Source organism: Mus caroli, chromosome X, assembly GCF_900094665.2.
Source record: "Mus caroli chromosome X, CAROLI_EIJ_v1.1, whole genome shotgun sequence".
In the NCBI taxonomy this organism is placed as follows: domain Eukaryota; kingdom Metazoa; phylum Chordata; class Mammalia; order Rodentia; family Muridae; genus Mus; species Mus caroli.
Genome location: NC_034589.1, coordinates 128498830 through 128518952, shown reverse-complemented (window position 1 = coordinate 128518952; position 20123 = coordinate 128498830). Strand labels below are relative to the sequence as shown.

At 40.8% G+C, this 20123-nt stretch overlaps 1 protein-coding gene across 1 annotated transcript in view; it reads left to right on the top strand.

The window, feature by feature from the left end:
- The first annotated feature begins 1825 nt into the window (after positions 1-1825).
- Morc4 (MORC family CW-type zinc finger 4) overlaps positions 1826-20123 on the top strand; it is a 46126-nt gene continuing 27828 nt past the window's right edge. The window contains exons 1-7 of the mRNA XM_021153579.1: positions 1826-2202; positions 2333-2405; positions 8800-8932; positions 14258-14475; positions 15380-15527; positions 18324-18456; positions 18779-18907. Of these exons, the coding sequence (XP_021009238.1) occupies positions 2101-2202; positions 2333-2405; positions 8800-8932; positions 14258-14475; positions 15380-15527; positions 18324-18456; positions 18779-18907 (936 nt within the window). The 5' untranslated portion in view covers positions 1826-2100. The remainder of the gene's footprint in view (positions 2203-2332; positions 2406-8799; positions 8933-14257; positions 14476-15379; positions 15528-18323; positions 18457-18778; positions 18908-20123) is intronic.

Here is a 20123-nt window from a genome sequence, read left to right as displayed (position 1 = left end):
ATGGAAAAAAATGTATGGAGCTTCCTCAAAACATCTAAACATAGAATTACCTAGAATCAAACACAGAATTATCTAGAAATCCCCAATCAGTGTACATATCCAAAGGAAATGGCATCACTATAGAAGAAGAGACATCTTCACTCCTGTTAGTCACAATGGCTACAACTTACATTTTTACATTTAACATAAATGTCTAATAACAGGTAAACTGGGAAGTGGTTGAGCGAGGCAAGCATCTGTAGAAGTTGGCCAGCAGTTTCAGTTGCTAGAAGGACTAAAGGCTGGTACTTTACCCATCAATAAGGCATCTATGGTGAACAATAAAGTATTGTAAACTTTCAAATAGCTGGACATTTTTGAAAAACGTTTTCATTACAAAGAAAAGCTAAATGTAATGCTGGGCATGGGGGCCCTCCCTGATGTCTGAGCATATGCTGAGGAAGGAAGATACAGAGCCAGAGGCCTGTCTCAGCTAGGTAATGAGTGTCTCAAAAACAAAGGGGTCTGTTGAAATCACTCAGGAAAGCGCTTGCTGTGCAAGGAAAAGGACCTAAGTTCAATCCCCAGACCTCGTGTTCTGTAAAAAAAAAAGCCAGGGTTAGTGTCCTTTTGTAATCCTTACCACTACCGGGAGAGACGGAAATAAGCAGATTGCTGGCTGGCTAATCACCCCATGCTTACTTAGTGATTTCTAGGTGGTTGAAAGACCCTGTCTCAACAAACAAGGTGATGACCTTTGGCTTCCATGTACAAATGGACACGTGAAAACCTCGCCACCCATAAGAACACATATACACCTGTGTGCGCACACACACACACAGAAAAAGGAGTCTGGAGAAGTGGCCCAGTTGGTAAAACATTTGTCATACAAGTCTGAGAACCCCAGTTCAGATCCCCAGCACCCACATAAAAATGACTGCAACCCCAGTGCTCACGGGGTTGGGAGTAGTGATAATGGTGGTAGGGGTGCTTGCATAGTGTGCCCTTCCAGGACCTGGGTTTGGTGCCAACACTACATGATGACTCCACAGCACAGGTAAATGTAGACTCACAGCAGGCATGCCCTTTAAAAGTGGAATATAGGGGCAGGGAAATGGCTCAGGGATGAAGTTGCTTGTCACCAGACCTGAGAACCCCAAACTTACAGGAGGTGGAATGTGAGAACTTAACTCCCTCAAATTGTGTGCTGATCACCACATGTGCACACAGACACACAATCACAGAAAATAAGTAAGCGTAATAATTTTAAAGACTGTTGAAAAAGCTTGGCTGTGTGAGTTTGGAACCACAGTCCCAGAGACACCAGGCCTTCAAATGTCAGTGGTGTGCAAACGATGCGCCCCCAAGAGCACAAACACACAAAGCTGCATATTACTTTATGCGCATCCTATAACATAATCAACCCCCTATTTGCAGCGAGTAAATTCAGTTTCTCCTACTATCAAGCCTCCCTGCCGGTTTGAAGGATCGGTAGGCCGTTTGCCAATTGCATTCTAGAAAGTTCCTGGTGCTTCCATAAGCTTTCGAAGTAGCTAGTGGGAATAATTCCCCTTAGCTCCAGCCTACTATCTTCCCAGATAGCAAAACTGCAGTCCTTCGAAATTCAAAGACTTGTCTTATCCTGCCTGTTAGTCATGAAGCCTAAGTGGGACTCCAGAAATCCCATGCACGCTCTCCCTCCTCTTGCCACATTCCCGCCCCTCCCCACGCACCGCCATCCCCCCTCCCCTCGCGCTTTCCCGCTCGGCCGCCTGGCCTATGGCAAACGCCAAGAATTAATTAGGGGCGGGGATGGAGGAGCGTCTGTCAGGAGATCGCCATATTTCTGTACGGCCCAGGGGCAGCCCTGGCAGTCGGTGGGTCAGGAGAGGTGCTGACAAGGCGGGGCGGGCAGACGCTGGGTTCCTCCGGCTTCACCCCTCCCGCTGGGGACAGGTGGCTGCAGCGCGCCCCGCCTCTGCCAGCTGCGAGTGGGAACGAGAGAGGGCCAGTCCGGGACGGCCACCGCCAGCTGCGAGTCGGGGGACAGCGCGATCTAGTGCGGGGACAGCCGGCCCAGGGGTCCGGCAGCAGCAAACCGGTATCCTGGCGGCCAAAAAAATGCTCCTGTACCGAGGGGCCCCTGCGGGCCCCGGAACGCCGGGAGGCGGACTGGTCCGGTCCGGCAGCGTCCCGCAGGCCTTCGGGATCCGCCTGAGCACGGTAGGTCGGGGGGCCCCCCGAGGGGACGGACTCGCGCGAGCGCGCCCGGGTCCCAGGGCTGCGGGGGGCGCGCGGGGAGGGCTGGGCGAGCCGAGGCCTCACGCGGGACGGGACCTTCTCTCGCCCCCAGATGAGCCCCCGCTACCTCCAGAGCAACTCCAGCAGCCACACGCGACCCTTCAGTGCCATCGCGGAGCTGCTAGGTGAGTGACGAGGGCGGGCCGGGTGGCGGGTCTCAAGCCCAGGGCAGAGGTGCCAGCGTGGTGCGGTGGACGCAAGAGGAATGCACGAGGCGCGTGGGGCGGGTCCTCTCGGGACGGGCTGGGGGGGCTCGGCCACCGTATCTCTTGGGGAGGGGGACAGGGTGGGTAGAGTGGGGTGGGATGGGGTAGGGTGAGGTGGGGTGGGGTGGGGTAGGGGGGCGACGGGACTAGATCGTGCCCGGAAAGCCGAGGAAGTGAGGTGCGTACTAAGAGTTTGGTAGGGTTCCCGCGCTGTTGTTCTGTCTGGATCGTGATGTTCCAGTCTCTTTAGGATTCTTAGTTAATAATCAAAGAGCAATGCATAAAAATATCGGGCCCCGAAGCGCCTGGATTTGACCAAGGCTGGCGACCGACAGAGGGCCCCAGGCTGGCAAAGGAACAGTGCAGAGGGCCCTGTAGAGTACTTGGAAAGATCTGGAAACGACTTCTTTAACTTTAGAGACTTAAGTCTAGGAATGATGGGCCATCTCTTAGATGATGACACGAGTGCATTTGGCTCCCGGAGACTGCAGAGGGCTGGGTCCGTAGTCCACGAGCGCCCTCACACCGCTGGAATGAATACGGAGGCCTTAAGGACTTAACCTCTGGGTGCACCGGTGCTCGCTCAAAAAAAAAAAAAAAAAAAAAAAAAAAAAAAAAAGGAAAAAAAATTCACTTGATTCCTTAGAGCTGAGTGCATCGTTTCTGCACTAATGTACTGTTCAAAAGGCAAAGATGAAAAGCAGTTCTGCGCAAAATGCAGCAGAGCAAGCACATTATAAATATTTCAAAAACGGAAAGAAGGAAGACAGATTTATGGGGCTAGTTAGCACAGAACAAGACTCTTGAAAATGGTTTCAGAGCCACATGAATGAACCCCAGTGGGGACTTAAGCCACCACGGTGGCCATGCCAGGAGACTTGTGTTCCTAAAGATGTCGGTGAGCCACAGGAAGAGGCAGAAGAGTTATTTGGAAGGTGATGGAGGATTCTGATGATTAGTCTGGCTATGAGCCCAAATGGTATAGAGTAGGTTGCTGATTGCTTTCTAGAAAGTTCAGTTGATGATACAGCTTGAATTTCCAGACTGAGGCAACTCTATCATTTAGGTTTCCCCTATGGTTTTTTTATTTTTCTCCTTCCTTCCTTCCTTCCTTCCTTCCTTCCTTCCTTCCTTCCTTCCTCCCTTCCTTCCTTCCTTCCTTCCTTTTTTTTTTTTTTGAGATAGCATCACATTATGTAGTCCAGCTGACCTGAAATTTGCTGTGCAGATCAGGTTGGCAGTCAGCACACAAAGATCTGCCTGTGTCTGCCTCCCAATTCTAGGATTATAGGCTCTTGTCACTGTACTCAGCTCACTGGATGAGATTTTTAAAGCATTAAATTAAAAAACATAGACCTGGGCTAATGTGTGTATATTATGTACATATATGTGTATACATAGATTTAAAAAAAAAACCAAGTCACAAATATTAACAGGGAAAAGGAACATCAGAGTGTTGACTGATAATCCCAAACTTTCTTTTTGACTTTTTCTTCAAGTGTTTTCTCTACTTCCTCATGAATTTTTAGGAAATCACTCATTTGATAAACATGTATTAATCATCTACTATGCACAGGGTCACCAAGATAGGTAGAAAAATGGATATGACCAAGTTCTACTTTATTAACAGGTATGATGAAACATGTAAAAAGGTTTTATCATTTCTGGAGCAACCAAGTAGAAAAGGACGTGTGCAAAGAGAAGCACGCACATGCTGTAGGCGTACAGAAGAGGAGTGACTTAAGATTATCAGGACCAGAAGGGGTCAGAAAGACTTTGTGGAGGAGGGGACACTTGAGAAGAGATTTAAAGGGTTGGGACATGTGGATATGGTGAGTGTAGGGACATTCCACTCACAAGTAACAAGTGGATGAGCAAAACCATGAAGAATATCCTCGAGGTCTTTGAATTTAATTAGAGCACTGAGTTCACAAATAGGAAACTGTACACCTTTAAAGAGTTTACAACAAGCTTTCGAAAATAACGTTGTAGCTTTATCCTTGGAAGTGGGTGGCATTTTTTTTTCTCTTTCCAAGTTGAGTAAACAAAGGTCTGGGAAATTAGTGTACTTTTCTAAGGTTACATGTCCAGTAAGTGACACTTTGGGCTGCAAGCACAGGTCATTTTACTTCAAATTCCAAGTAGGAAATGAGGTTAGAAAGGTGAGCTGGAACCAGGATGTGACTGGGAGGCTTGGCATTTGACCTGTTAGCCTGACAAGGAGAAGTCCTGATTAGATCTCTCCTTCAGGATGGTTGGTCTTACAGGAGTGTAGCTGGAGATGTGGATTTTAATGACTGGTTCTGAAGCAATTGCAGTAATACCAATGAGAGAGAATAAACCTTGTGTACTAAGAAAAGGACCTTAAGAGTGGGACGAGCAAGATGCGACAGAGCCTGAGGGCGTCTAGAGCAGAAGGACAGATGGATTAAAGATGACTTTTAAAAAAGATTTCTTTTTTATGAGTATGAGTGTTTCACCATGTATCTAAGTGTCCCACATGCATGAGTGCAGTGCCCATAGAGGCTAGAAGTAGGTGTTGGTTCCCCTGGAACTGGAATTATAGACAGTTGTAAGCCAACATGTGGGTACTGGGAACCAAGCCCAGATTCTCTGCAAGAGCAGCAATTGATTTTTAACCATTGAGCTATCTCTTCAGCCCCATAAAATACGACTTTTTAAATAGGAATCAAACTCACAGTTTCACACATACCAGGCAAGTATTCCACTGAGCTAAAACTCCAGTCCCTAAAGTGGTTTTTGAGATTCATGCTTGCCATTTGAATGTAGAAACTCACTGTGTGTGTGTCTCTCTGTCTCTCTCTCTCCCTCCCTCCCCCTCCCCCTCTCTGTCTCCCTGCCCCTCCCCTCTCTCTGTGCGTAAAAGTAGCCTTGTGACCATGGATGATGACCTTATATATTTAAGTATTTGCAAGCCTGTCCCTGGCAACCGTGCAAATATCCACGAACTGGAACAGGAACAGATAGGAGGCTTGTGAAATACCATTTCAAAGCAGTCTCCCATCCTTTATCTCTCTTGTCACTGAACAACTTGCTAAACATCTCCCCACCCCCACTCCCCACCAGGTTCTGGTGAGGTATGAGTCTTCTGTTACAGAACATTTTTAGAAGACAGGAGATCCTGTGGACTGGGTGCATGTGTAACAGCTTAGGATATTAAGGATTCTCATGTTCTTATTAAAGTAATTTGGTAGTCAAAGGCAAGGTAGAGACAGAGCCCTCTCACTAAGGGATTAGCATGGACCAGGACAGGAGAGCTAAGACTCTACTAGTCTATGAAATTGTGAAGTCAGACTAGACAGATGAAGATAGGGTAGTTTTCACCCAGCTATTAGGTAAAGAAGATTAAGTGTTCTCTCATTGTATCTGTTCATAGCCTAAATGGTCTGGGCTCAGGTAGATAATAGAGTCCCTGGGATGTGATAAGATATGCTTGCTACGTGTGTTGGCTGATTCTTACGGAGCTGAACAGCAAGGGGTAGGATTGAAACTGCCTGCCTTGCTAGTGCATTGTAAGTTCATCCACTAAGGTGAGGCTGGTCAAGTTGTTATCATTTCATTTGTTGAGGAAAGGCCACATAGAACCAGAAAGTAAGTGCAAAGCTCTGCCTGTTGGCCCACGCCTGCTAATCTCTATTCCCCTTATACTCCATCAGACACTAATCTCTCTTGGACCCCATACTTTCTACACTTTATGAACCCTCAGCTCATGTATGACTGCTCCAGACAGCTACCATATAACTCAGGAACTGCCTCTGTTCAGATTCTTCGATGCATGCCTATAAAACAAACAAACAAACAAACAAAAACAATCTAGTAATGATGTTTGGCCAAAATTTTCATGAGTGAGAGAGAGAGAGAGAGAGAGAGAGAGAGAGAGAGAGAGAGAGAGAATTGATTTTATTGATTTTGTTAGAAACCCGCAAATTGATTCATTTCATGTCCCAGTGTATACGTGTGTAATTGGAGTCAATGTGTGCTACGTGTTTGAATTGTGAATGTCCACAAAGTATTAGGAAAAAGTCCCTGATAGTCATCATTTTCCATGTATAAATGATATCCAGCTGGTTGACAAGTTGTATTGGTCTCAATGGCATTGGCTGTCTACCAGCAGGAGTGACTGATAAAACCCTGCGTGCCAAGTAAAATTTCCTGAGTGCTGACAGATATAAAATGCTAGGTCCTTCTGATGGTTAAGGAACAGAAAAACCTGTGGGGGTGAACCCTCATAGAAGCAGGAAGAGGGGGAGGGGATAGGGGGTTTGCAGAGGGGAAACTGGGAAAGGGGATAACATTTGAAATGTAAATGAAATATCCAAAAAAGGGAACTACATTTCTGTTAATACTACCATTATGTACCAACACACATCTTAGCAAATATAGTCCCAGTACATTGTCACATTTATATGGGCCTTAAGTCTTACTTGGACCTTACAGATTGACTCTAATAGACCTTGGAACCCTTCTAAAGCTGTCCAGATTTTTTTTTTTTCAGATTACAGCCAGTGACAATTTTATCAATGATTTTGACAGCACTGCACTATTGTAGGACTTGAAATTAATCTGTGTCTCATTTTATTTGGCAGACATTCCACCCATCCCAGTGGTTGTAACTGATACTGATAATTGTATTGTAAAAAAAAATGTATATTTTGATTGTAAGAGATATTGCTGATGGAGAAAATGGCATGATTTGATCAATGATATTAATGCAAAAATGTAATCAGAATTCCACATGACTATCTCAACTCAGCTATATGGTTATCAGTAAAGCCATATATAATGTCTGCAAGAGAAAGATATATAGGTATATAGAAGGGAAAGTATTGCTTAGAGAACTATTAGGAAGAGAAATAACTTAGGTACCTAGCTGTGTACGTCCATTTTGTGTCACTATAACAAAATTCCCAAGGATCAATGTGTTGTACATAAGTTTATTTGAATCATGGTTCTGGTGCCTAGAAGGTCCAAATGGCATCATGCCAGCAGCCCTGAAAGGGTCCCCTAGCTGCATCACAAGGCATCACAGTGTGCCAGAGAAGTCAATCTAGTTCCCTTCTAATCTGACAGCATCACTCTGTTCCAAGGTAGCATACTTAGTGACCTAATTACCTCATACTAGACCTTGCTTCTTAAAGGCTCTGCCATCTCATTAATACACCAGAGACGGAGCTTCCAGCACATAAGACTTTCGGGGGCAAACCATATTCAAACAATAGTATACAACCTTTTCTATAGAATGTACTTCTAACAGGGCTAGTGAGCCCTAATGAGACTAGCTAGCAATCCACATATGTTAATGACTGTAAACTGTTGTCTATGGCAACAGATGTGGCCTTTCAGATAGTGTCATTCATTCTCTGATATGGAGGACTTGACACATTTAATCTGGTTAAGTTTGATGTCTTTAGAATCTTAAATAATTAGCTGTTTGTGAAGATGTACTTCAGGAGGAACAATGGAAGATTCTATGCAGTTTTTTACTTTAATTCAGTTTTCCATTTTAAGGGGGTAGACAGCCTCACATTTAACACAGAGAAAAGCACCAGAATCAGTCATTCTAAACAGACCCACTGCCATCACTGGGATTTAAGCAGTCAATTACGTATTTTAATTTTAACCCCTGACTCCTTCAGGTCCTTATAACTATAAAAAGGTATTGCAAAAATATGCCCCCCCCATCTCCTCTTTTTTGAGACAGGTTCTTACTATGTATATCTGCCTATCCTGGAACTCACAGAAATCCACCTGCCTCTGCCTCAAGAGTGCTGGGATTATAGGTGTATACCACCACACTAATACCCATGTTCTTTAACAGAGGAGATGATATGAAAAAGCGGGAAATGATTTTTTTAAAATAAAAGGAACTGTATTGTACATAGCTTACATCCATTTTTACCCAACCTGCTGCTTCAACTTTTTCACTCCGGCCACATTTTACTGTTCGTGAGCTGTAAAGTGTCTTGAGAGGCAAGAAAGAGGAAAGCCAAACCAAAGCAAATGCTTTGCAAATAACACGTTTTCCATAGCCCCTAACTTTTGTAGGGAGAAAGTCAGATTGCAGTGTCATCCTTTGTGTGAAACCTGGGAATTAGCTGTGTGGCTCCATCTGCCATCTTGTCTGCTGTTCTCAATAACTCAGTAAGAGGACCACAATTCCTGCCTCCTTAAGTATAGGAGTGATTCATAGGAAATAATTAAAGACAGATTTGCATATCTTGATACTGAACCGGAGATTTTGGTAGGCTATTGAAAGGGGAGGTCTAATATTACTGGTGTCTTCCTTTTGCAGATAATGCTGTAGATCCAGATGTATCTGCCAGGACAGTCTTTATAGATGTTGAGGAAGTCAAGAAGAAACCTTGTTTGACCTTTACTGATGACGGATGTGGCATGACACCTCACAAGCTCCACCGAATGCTCAGGTAAAAATGTCTTTATTCTATTTTTTTTTATCTTGGCTTCACAAACTCCATTGAAGGCCTGATAACTTTCCATAATATTTTAACTTACTTCTATTTATCCTATGAACGTTTATTAAGCATGTCTTAGTGTCAAGATATGGATCGTGAAGCAGACAATATTTCTGCCTTCATGGAACATAGAATCCAGCTGGCAATGAAGATGATTAAAGCAAGTAACCATAATAAAATCCTAAACGCACAATAATAGGAAAGCATGAGATTTTTGGGGCAAGTCCACAGAGGCACCCAATCTGACCGCAGAAAAGACGAAAATGGTCTAAGTGACAACCTGAATTTCTTCATTTATCTGAGATCTTCCTCAGTCCCTAACTCACCGAAACTCATTCTTAAACCACATGTGTCGGAGCTGGGATGACTCATGTGTTAGAACCGTGAAAGAGAAATAGATGGAATCCCCATACACAATCTTAGAAGGTTTTATAGTGCATCCGTGGAATTGAGAAATGGTATTGCTAGCTATTGATAAGCTGAAGATAAATTCCTATCACCATACTGAGTTCATTTAATCATTTTTAAACATTCATGGTTGAGAATGTTCGTGCTTGATTGTCTTTCCCTATCACTCTGTGCAAGATGGGTGTTTCTTCAACTCTCCCCTTCTTTATTTTTCCTTCCTAGCAGATGTGGTTGTTAACTCTCTGTGTGCTTCCTGAGCTAGAGCGTGTAAAACCTGGGTAACAATGGAGCAGTGCTGAGGAGGAGGGAAGGGACTCAGCATCCTAAAAAAAATGAAAAACAAGTTCATTGTGTTGTAGTTTTATGTGAAAGTTTTATGAATTAGCCATTTATGGGGAGCTCCCTTTGATCTTTCAAAGAAACCAAAAAAATAACATTTGGTCAAAGTAAATGGTTATGTTTTACTACTAAACAGTCTATATCTTTTGCCTTAGTCTGTGTTTTAAGAAAATATTTTGTTTTATGTGTATGGGTATTTGCCTACATGCATATATCACAGATTCTCTGGAGTTGGACTCACAGACAGCTGTGAGCTTCCATCTAGGTACTGGGAATTGCATTTAGGTCCTTTGGAAAAGCAGATGGTGCTGTTAACCACTGACCCATCTCTCCAGTCCTTCTTCTCTTGGTCTCTCTTAATTAGAAGACTATTTGAGTGCCAGGTATGGAAGCACATGCCTGTAAGCCCAGCACTTGGGATCTGTCTTACTCCCTAAAATTAATAGTGCATACTAAAAAGAAAGACAATTTTGGTAGGCTAGAACTATAATGAGTCTAATTCTGATTTACTATATTTTTCGAAAAATTGCTCATCACCCAGCCATACCTGTTTTTGTATGTGGTTACATGTATGTACATATTTGTGTATCTGTGTGCACATGCATGTCCATGTTGATGTCAGGTGTTTTCCTAAATTAATTTCCAACTTTTTTCCCTGACAGTGTCTCATATTGAACCTCAAATTTTTCTTCAGCTAGATTAGCTTGCCAGCCATTCCCAGGTACCCCTCTGCTTCCACGTCCTCAGTGATGGGATTACAGGCATGCTCTGTGGAGTGCAGAGTTTTATGTGGGTACTGGAGACCTGAACTCAGGTCCTCTTGCTACACATCACATAGTTTACCCACCAAGCCATCTCCATAGCTTCTACTGAAGATCACCCGATTGACCTCCTCCTACAGCATCTTACCCTAGTTACATGGGCATCAAACAGTAGGTCCAGCGAATACAAACACCTTCCTTTTTTGTGTGTGTATAGTTATTTATATGAAAGTTGATACAGTTATAAGATAGAAGAAATGAAGAGGATGGTTTAAAACTAGTTTCAGGGGCTTCAGAAATGGCTCAGTGTTTAAGAGCACTGGCTGCTCTTCCAGAACACTTAGGGTTAGGCTCCAGCTTGGTGAAAGTGCCTTTGCCAACTGAGATATCTTGATGGCTTGCAAAATGACACTTGAGGCAAAACATGAAGGGTCAGTATCATCCCATTCAAAATAGGGCTAGGGGTTAGGGTTAGGGTGAGGGTTAGAGCACCTGTTCTTTATCTTTAAAACTTAATTTTGGAAAGCATTGTCAATGCATACTTAATATAGTGAATATACTGGATATTACTTGTGATGGTATCTCAGAGTAAACGTGAATCAGCTAAAAGTTATCATTTGTTTAAAGAAGATCATTTAGTCCAGTCCTAACATCCATCCCAAGACTCTACTTCCCGCAGTTGTTTTTCTACCAGTACACATGATCAGCAGGTATGGTTCTAACTGGTCTATATAGCCCTAGCTCATCACAATTTTTGAGGGGAAAAAAACCCCACTCTACACTTTACAGGTAGTTTCAAAGATTACTGTATAAATTATCTTTTCTATTTTTTATCTTATGGCATACTTACTTTGTATTTGGAAAAAATAATAGAAGCCATTCTGCAAACTGTGCAAAATCATTGCGCCTGTCACTGTGGGTTGACCTCAAGCATTTATTGGTATCCTGTGCCTGTTTTCCTGACTCATGCTCCTCTTCCTGTTTTCTGGCTGATAAACCAGGCGGTGTAAGTGAAGGAGCAGTTTCTTTCATAAACACAGAATCCCATGAAAATTTAACTCAAAAAGGAAAGTCTGGGCTGACTAGGTACTTCCCCTGAGTGACACAGAACTTGCCTGGCATATGCAAGATCCTGTGTATAACCCCAGCTCCTTAAGTAGGAAGAATGAAACGAAATCAAAGAAGACCTTTCATTCAGTTTCTTTAAAGCCTACTGTCCTGTTTGGCTTCTTGGATAGTATGTGAATCTGGATATGTTTGTACCCTATGTGGCCTTTCCCAGCAAGGTGGAAAGCCCCTTTGAAAGATCAAGGATTAAAAAGAAGCACAGAGTCGGGGATTGAGGGCCTTTGCTGCCTCCGCTCAGAATCAGGTATCATAGTAGGTCTGTTCCAAAACAGCAGCTGGAGAGTAACCGTATGCTTGTCAGTTACAGTCACTTATAGTACAGGTTACATCACCACGATATCTAGGAAACAAACACGCGAAAGTCTGCTCATGTATTTCCCTCGATTTTTTTTGCTAAGGTTCTTTTCATTGCTCAGCATCCCAAATTACATCTCTCCCTAGATTCTAGATTCCTGACATCTTCAGGGTAGTCAAGAGGAAGTTGCTAGGTTCTTGTATTCCATCAGAAGTGCTAGGCTCCAAGACCCTTGACTTACAAACAGTGTTACTTGTTACAGGAGAGGGTGGAACAAGATGGACTTAATGAAGACGAACCATCTAAGCCAAGAGGGAGCTTTTCACATTATCCTAGCCATAGAAAGCTATATAAACTTTGCTTACACATTTCTGTCATTAAGCATGGTGAGTGCTTTTGTATTTTCAGTTAAACAGAATGCTTAAGGTGGGACCTTTGGTGAAAATCAAAGCAATCATGGAAGAGGTAGTGAAAAAAGAAGAAAACAAAGAGCTGCCATTCCTCTGCTCCTTGCTTTGTCTCTTTCCAGATTGGTTTTAAGCCTGCCTTTTCAACTTTTACCATCGGATCTTCTTAAAGTAACTAAGACAATGATTTATACACAAGCAGGAGAAAATAGATGGCAAAAGGGAGAAGAGACCAGAAAAATAAAAGATTGACAGTTTGTCTTTTGTACCACTTTTCCTTGACTACTTAACTGAAAGTTTTTTGTGGTATTAGGGAAAAAAAAACACATTAAATCCAAATGACCATACAAATTCACTTCATGAGGCAGGTAAAAGGCCTGTTTATGGAGAGCTCTGAATTTTAGAGCTCTCATTAGATGTGGAGTGCAGATAAGGAACAGTACACTCCAGTCGGAAGGAATCCTAGAGTCAGTTTAAAATTAAAGATTGAATATTACTTTATAACTAATGCTACATAGACTGTAAGTGTATCTTCCTAATGACCTTGTCTTTTCCAGCCATCCTTTCTACAAAAATATCAGAACCTTACCAGTTTATAGGCCTCGCTTCCTGGAATCATTAAGGTCCAAATGTAATGTTAACTCAGTGTTCTCTTTCCAGAGGACCACTTCCGTGAAAACTGTTTTCGTCTCCTATTAGATTTATTCGTAGGATGCACAGAGACCTAGAGAACATCAATACATTATTACATAATATTATGTAACAGAACATTCAAAAGCTGGTCCTCTTTATTGGGTAGTAATAAGACCACAGTCTTCTGGAAATGGAAAACAGGTAGTTGAGCCATCTTCCCGACTGGAAGGAGTAAGACCAGAACCAACCTGCTCATTTGCATTATGTGCAGGCAGAGTCCTTTTCTAATATTGGAAAAGTACTTACTTTCTAATGCATGAAGTCCATCAACTATCAGTTTTGAGGACAAGAATATCAGCTTTATTAATATTTATGTCTCCAGTGCTTAGCATGATGCATAACTCATGGGAGTTCAAAAAAAAAAAAAAACAAAAAAAACTAGTGACAGTATACATCAGTGTGAAATTGGGCAATCTGGAGACATACAAGCCTCAAAATCAGTGTTATTTATGGTGGCGGAAGGTCCAAGAGGAAGATCATTTTGTGGGTGTCACGTGTGTAAATATTCTTATTCTCTGTTATTTGGATGTGTATCAGAGTATTTAAATGGAAACCATAAGAAAGGGAAGGATTCTGACTCACAGAGTTAGCTGATGACAGAGTTTACTGAGGTGACTCATTGAGAGGCCTTTAATAGAACAAGAGCGACTTTATACTGCAGCTGTTTGCAGATATTCACAGGCAGAACTACCTATTTTTATCTCTTGGCCTCATTCCAGTGAACTGTCCCAGCAGAGGGAACAGAGGCTTAAAATTGGGAGGGCTATCCTTTGGGTGGGGGGTTTGAATTGTCAAGATAAATGATCTCTTTTCGATTCTTAGAGGGTGGTATGACCAGATGAAAAGGTGTTTAGTCCCAGGACCTCATTTAGTACTGTGCTTTTATGACCCTCTCCAGGTAAACTACTCTTTTCACATAGCCCTACCTACTAGGAGTCGGGGCTGGTTTACTGAAACTAGAAAAGCAGCTCCTGCTATGTTAGGCAGTAGGAAGGAGCATTGCATTTACAAAGTGTGACTCTGGCATATAGAACTCTTTAAGACTGAACTACAAACAAGCCAAACTGGAAAGTTGGTCTCATAGCCCAATGGTAATTTCCTATGTTTTGCCTGGAAGTACCAAAAAGCATGAAAAAGAATTTGTTTCTAGTCTGCCCATGTTAGCCAAATTCTCTCTGTTAACTCTTTTAGGATGCTTCTTACCCTTCTCATTTCTTTTTCTTTTTCTTTTCTTCTGTAATTTCAGCTTTGGCTTTACAGATAAAGTAATAAAGAAAAGCCAGCGTCCCATCGGGGTCTTTGGTAATGGTTTCAAGTCGGGTTCCATGCGACTAGGAAAGGATGCTCTTGTCTTCACCAAGAATGGGAATACTCTCGCCGTTGGACTTCTGTCACAGACCTACCTGGAGTGTATCCAGGCGCAGGCGGTTATTGTACCAATTGTTCCATTCAGCCAGCAAAGCAATATCCTTTCTAGAAATGGGAGAGCAATTGGTTAAATCTTAGTCTGACGGCTTTGGCAGAATCTCTTCTTCAGGCCAAATCCAGCTGTTACTTGATATTCCATATTTCAAATGTTTTTTTTTATATTTAAAGAGGTATTCAGATGTCTCAAACATAACTGCAATGTCCCTTTATTAAATATTTTTTAAAATATTGAACCATTAAAAGAAGTTGAAAGTTTCTCCTCTATGTTCAAATTTTCACTATTTTAGTATGATTTATAAAAGTATCTTTTGGCTAGCCACTGTTCCATGGTAAAGTTCTCAGGGCCTTTGCCACTAAAGGCTACTAGAAATGTCCTATTTACCAGCATATCTGCTAGCAGAATGGTTTATTTATATATACCCAGATGAGCTCTCATTTTTGAAGGGAGCAATATAGCCAGAAAAATTGAACTTACTGCTTTCAGATAGTTTAAAATTTTGACCTCGAACATTTTTTCAATGAAGTACTATCTTTGTTTATGTTGTATCTTTGCAGCTATATTTTGCAAGTATAACTGATTTTGCTGTTTGAATAAACAGCCTTTCCAACATTCCACTTCCTTTTTTGGTAGTAATAATGCCCATCCTTTGTGTGTGAATTTTGTGTCTACATGTAACCCCAAGGGCACTCATTTGTTAATATTTATTAATTTACATAACTGTATAATAATGTGTTTCAGTATCACATTCTCATGTATATAACGTGTTTGGATTACACTTGCTTCGCCCTCTCTTGGCCCCTCCCACTGACCCTCTTCCTTTCCACAGCTAGGTCTTTTGTTTCATGTCCTTTTCTGTGACCCAGGGAGTTTCATTATGACTCTTCCTTCTTGCTAGCATCCTCAGAAGATATTCATTTTCTTTGACTGATTTGTTTTTACAAAAAATGATTGTTACTGAGGATTCTTTGCCAAGCCTAGAAGCCATCTTGAACTATTCGATTTTCAACTGTGAAAAAGACCTGCTGTCTCAGTTCGATGCCATTCCAGGCAAAAAAGGCACCCGAGTTCTCATTTGGAATATCCGGAGGTACAGTATTACAAGAATATTAAATTCCCATGAGCAAATGAAGTATGATAAAGTACATTTTCATATTATTTCATTTTAAAGGAATTATTAATTTATTTTATGTATATGGGTACATTGCAGCTATCTTCAGACACACCAGAAGAGGGCATCAGATCCCATTACAGGTGGTTGTGAGCCACCATGTGGTTGCTGGGAATTGAACTCAGGACCTCTGGAAGAGCAGTCAGTGTTCTTAACCACTGAGTTATCTCTTAATATTCTTTTCTAGAGTTGAGTGGATAAACACTGAGATGTATTTTTATCTTTTTGCATACAGCTCTGTAACTTTCTTGATTCTGTTGAAATAGTGGTTCTTGTTGATTAAATGTTGTGTAAATAAGGTGAAAATATGTATGTCCTGAGACTATTGCTGTAAATGATCATAATAATACAATGTAACATTATAGTGACATCCTCAGTGTCCTTTACAATTTCATTCATATATATTGACATTGTTTGAAGATTGGCAGATAATGGTTATTTTATGCATTGGTCAGTTAAATGGATTATAAGAGAGATTATAGTGAAATATACATGATAGTTTAAAACCAAGAAATTCTTTATCTTAGAGTAGCTTGGAATAGAGAAAAATCTTTGAAGCAGCTCAGTTTTAACTATAATGAAATGGAATTAAGATCATAACTTTAAAGCTAATATAACAATCAAGAGAAAGTCTATGATGCATCTTTTAATTTTGGCATAGCAAATAGAATACATTTAGGAGTGTATTAGAGCTTAAACGCAAAAACCTTAAAACCTTTTGATATAGCATAGAAGGAGTACTTGTCTGTTAAATGGAATAATCCACACACAGGCGCATCTTTTGTTCCTATGGGTCAAGTACTAATGCAATTTCTTGTTTTGTTTTGATTTTGGAGACAGGGTTTCTCTGTGCAGCCCTGGTTATTCTGGGACTCACTCTGTAGAGCCGGCTGGCCTTGAACTCAAAGATATCTGCCTACCACCACCAGGCTTACACACACACACACACATATATATATAATATATATATATTATATATATATATATTATATATATATATATATAATTATAAGAATACTAGTTTCTAAGACAGTGTAAATTATAATGAAAAATAAGCAGTAAGGAGGACTTACACGCCCCTATTGGGAAAATCATGATGATATAATTTGTATAACCAGGGATCATTTTGCTGTGGTTCCAATGATTTACACATATTAAACAGACTCTCCCCTTTGTACATTGTTTCTCAGTTATACTTAGAAAGTTGTATGGTCAAATAATGTTAAGAAAAGCTTCCTTAAAGCTTACTGTGTTCCTTTGTTGAAAGACTTTGCAGTCACATGCCTGTACTAATATTTAAGAGAGCAATATAGTATTAATATATCTCAATTTTAAAATTAAAAATAAAAAAGCCTTTTGTCCTGACTTCTTTTCTTGGCTGGGGAAGGTGAGAGGCAGGGACGATAGGGATCTTTCTCAGTGTTTGTATTAGAGTGCACTAGAATAGTAAGAATCACAGTTATCCCGAAAAAAATCCAGAATACACTTTTACTGTGGTGTAGGCTTTGTACAGGCTGCATGCTACAGTGGTCCCTGGTCAACTTGAGCCAGGAGTATGAATGAGGCTAACATTAGAGCTTGAGGTGGCTCTCCAGGCGAAGAAGTCTCTCAATTTTATTTGATCATACGACTTCTATTTCTCTTTTTCTCCTTATTTAAGAATATTTCCAGGGACTACTGTTCCATAGAGCAAATTTCGGAAACTATTGTCCTGATGTACATTGTCTTTGTAACCCATCTTTTAAAAAAAAATGTAAGGTCGGCTTTTTAATAAAGGTTATACTTTACATTTTTCCCCTGATATTGGTTAATGAGGTTGCCATGGTCTTGGAAGGAACAAAGCTAAATAGCCAAAAATAAATATATAAATAAATAAATAAATAAATAAATAAATAAATAAATAAGAAAGGTCCATATGAAAGGGATACCAGTTGTCCTATGTATAATTCCATATTTTAGAGGGCAAGAAAATAAATGATGTTCTTTAGCACTATAGCAGTGTGTGTATTACTTTTTAACCATTTAAAAGATAGTGTTAGGCTGGCATGATGGTGCATGCCTTTAATCACAACACTTTAGAGCCAGAGGCAGGTGGATATATATATATATATATATATATATATATATATATATATATATATATACATATATATTTATACATACACACACAGAGAGAGAAACATAGGCAGAGAGACAGAGAGAGACAGAGAGAGTTAGTTGAGTTCTAGGTCAGTCTTAAATACACAGTATGACCCTGCATTAGGAGGAGAAAAGACACAGGAATGAATCTTGGCTTTCAGCTGATAATGCCAGCAGCAGTTGATTTGGATTCATCTACTCATTCAGTTGGAAAAAGTGATATTTAGTGACTTCTAGCAGGACTCAGAAAGCTGTTATTTAAGATCTTGCATTGAGAATAGGTGAAATCCATTCGATTCATCAGATCATAGATATTCCACATTCTTTTTGGTCTTTCCTTATGAGTTTGGTATCACCAACAGTAAGAAACATGGCAGATTTATAATAAGAACAACTTAAATATTGTATGGTCCTCAAATTACATAGGTTGTAGTTCCTTTGGAGTGGTAGTCAGGGAAAGAAACATAGCTGAGTTTGGCTTATATTTCATTTCTGTTGGGTTCCTAATGCAAACCCCATCCCTACTCCCTGTTGAAGCCAGTTCCTCTTAGATTGGTACTGATCTCTTTCACTCAGAAACAAAGATGGAAAGTCTGAGCTGGACTTCGATACAGATCAATATGATATCCTGGTATCAGACTTCGATGCTGAAGAAAAAGAGATTGGTGGTGTTACCTCTGAGCTGCCAGAAACTGAGTATTCCTTACGGGTAAGAATAGTCCATCATCGACAGTGGGGAGTAGATTCTCCCACAGTGGGAAAACATTATAGAGCACAACTGAAGTGCAGTTGTGTAGAGATGATTCTCTGCTAGGACTCCATTTCAGATTCCTTTTCACCATCTACACCAAAGCAGCTTACTTACTGTAGCTCCTTTCATTTCAAAATGGTAGTTGAAATATTGTAACAAGTATAGAAAACTAAGCCAAATATTTGCCAAGCCTAGGCTCAGGAGGCTAGAGATGTTTTGAGGAGATAGCTGTAGAATTGGTAGCATGTATAACAATTTTTTTCCTTTTATAAATCCATAGGCATTTTGTAGTATTCTATATATGAAGCCCCGGATGAAGATTTTTCTGCGACAAAAGAAGGTGACTACCCAGATGATTGCTAAGAGCCTGGCCAATGTAGAATATGATATATATAAGCCTACCTCCACGGTATCCTTACATGTAGCTGACATTTTCATTTCAGGGTTAAATTACTATATTGGTACACAGCCAAGACACTTGCCTTGTTCCAATTCAAAATCGTGTGCTAAAACAAGCCTACTGGATCCTTGAAGAAAGAAGTTTTTAAGGGTCTGCACCAGTTTTATTATTTAGTCATGTGGATTTGAAGGCTGAGGCTCAGTAGATTATAAAATCTAATTTTATTTATTTACTTGTCTGAAGACAGGGCCTCCTGCAGCATTCCATGCTGGCCTGGAACTCACTGTTTAGTACAGGCCAGCTTTAAACTTGAGGTGATCCTCCTGCCTCAGCCTCCCGAATGCTAAGACTATAAGTATATGCTGCCACACCTGGCTTTCAAATATTTGTATTAGAAATATTTATTTTTAAGTCGTCAGCATATACCAGTGAGCAGCCAGATTTGAGAATCTCATCCATCGATATCCACGTTACATTTTTATTTATATTGGAATTGTGTCACATTTCTATTGATTAAAATAAAATTTTAGTTGGACTCGTTAATCTTACAGTTTATGTTGTACTAGGTCCAGATTTGGACTTGGATGTGAGTTAGTGGGTGGACATTAAAGTTATTTCTAGGAGGAGATGAATCATTAACAAGCTCAACATGGATTTCCTGGGAACTTCTTGTAACGACAGCCACTCAGAAGAGCACTTGCTCATTCTCTCTTCCTCATTGCACTGTAAGTGGATTTCAGATACTAGGGCCAATCTTAAGACGAACTATGCTAATTAACCATCTGCACAGGTGGCCTTTGGAGGAGAAATTAGTCTTCAGAAGACTCAGAACTCAAGTGCTTATGACAAATTGCTTTTTTATTTTATAGTGACCAAGAATATAATTCTTGGACCCAGAGACATGTTCTCTGCAGTTTAAAAATCAAAGACGTTATTTTACTTTGTCTTCGTTTTTACTTGTTTAAAATAAACTGTGTAGTCTTTACTCACAGTGGATTTTTTTTTCCCTTTTGGGAAACACATACCTTCTCTACGAGGAAATTTACTTTGAAGAGCCCAAACAAGTCCCACTTAGAGTCAGAGCTAGCAAGTACGAAAGCTATTTATAACTTCACCTCATGTAGGTTAAGATCGGTAACACTGTGTGCAGTTAGCAGAGCCCCCCTAATGACATGTTTTCAACTCGTGTTTTTAGGATACCTTTCCTGGGTCCAGCTTCTTATGT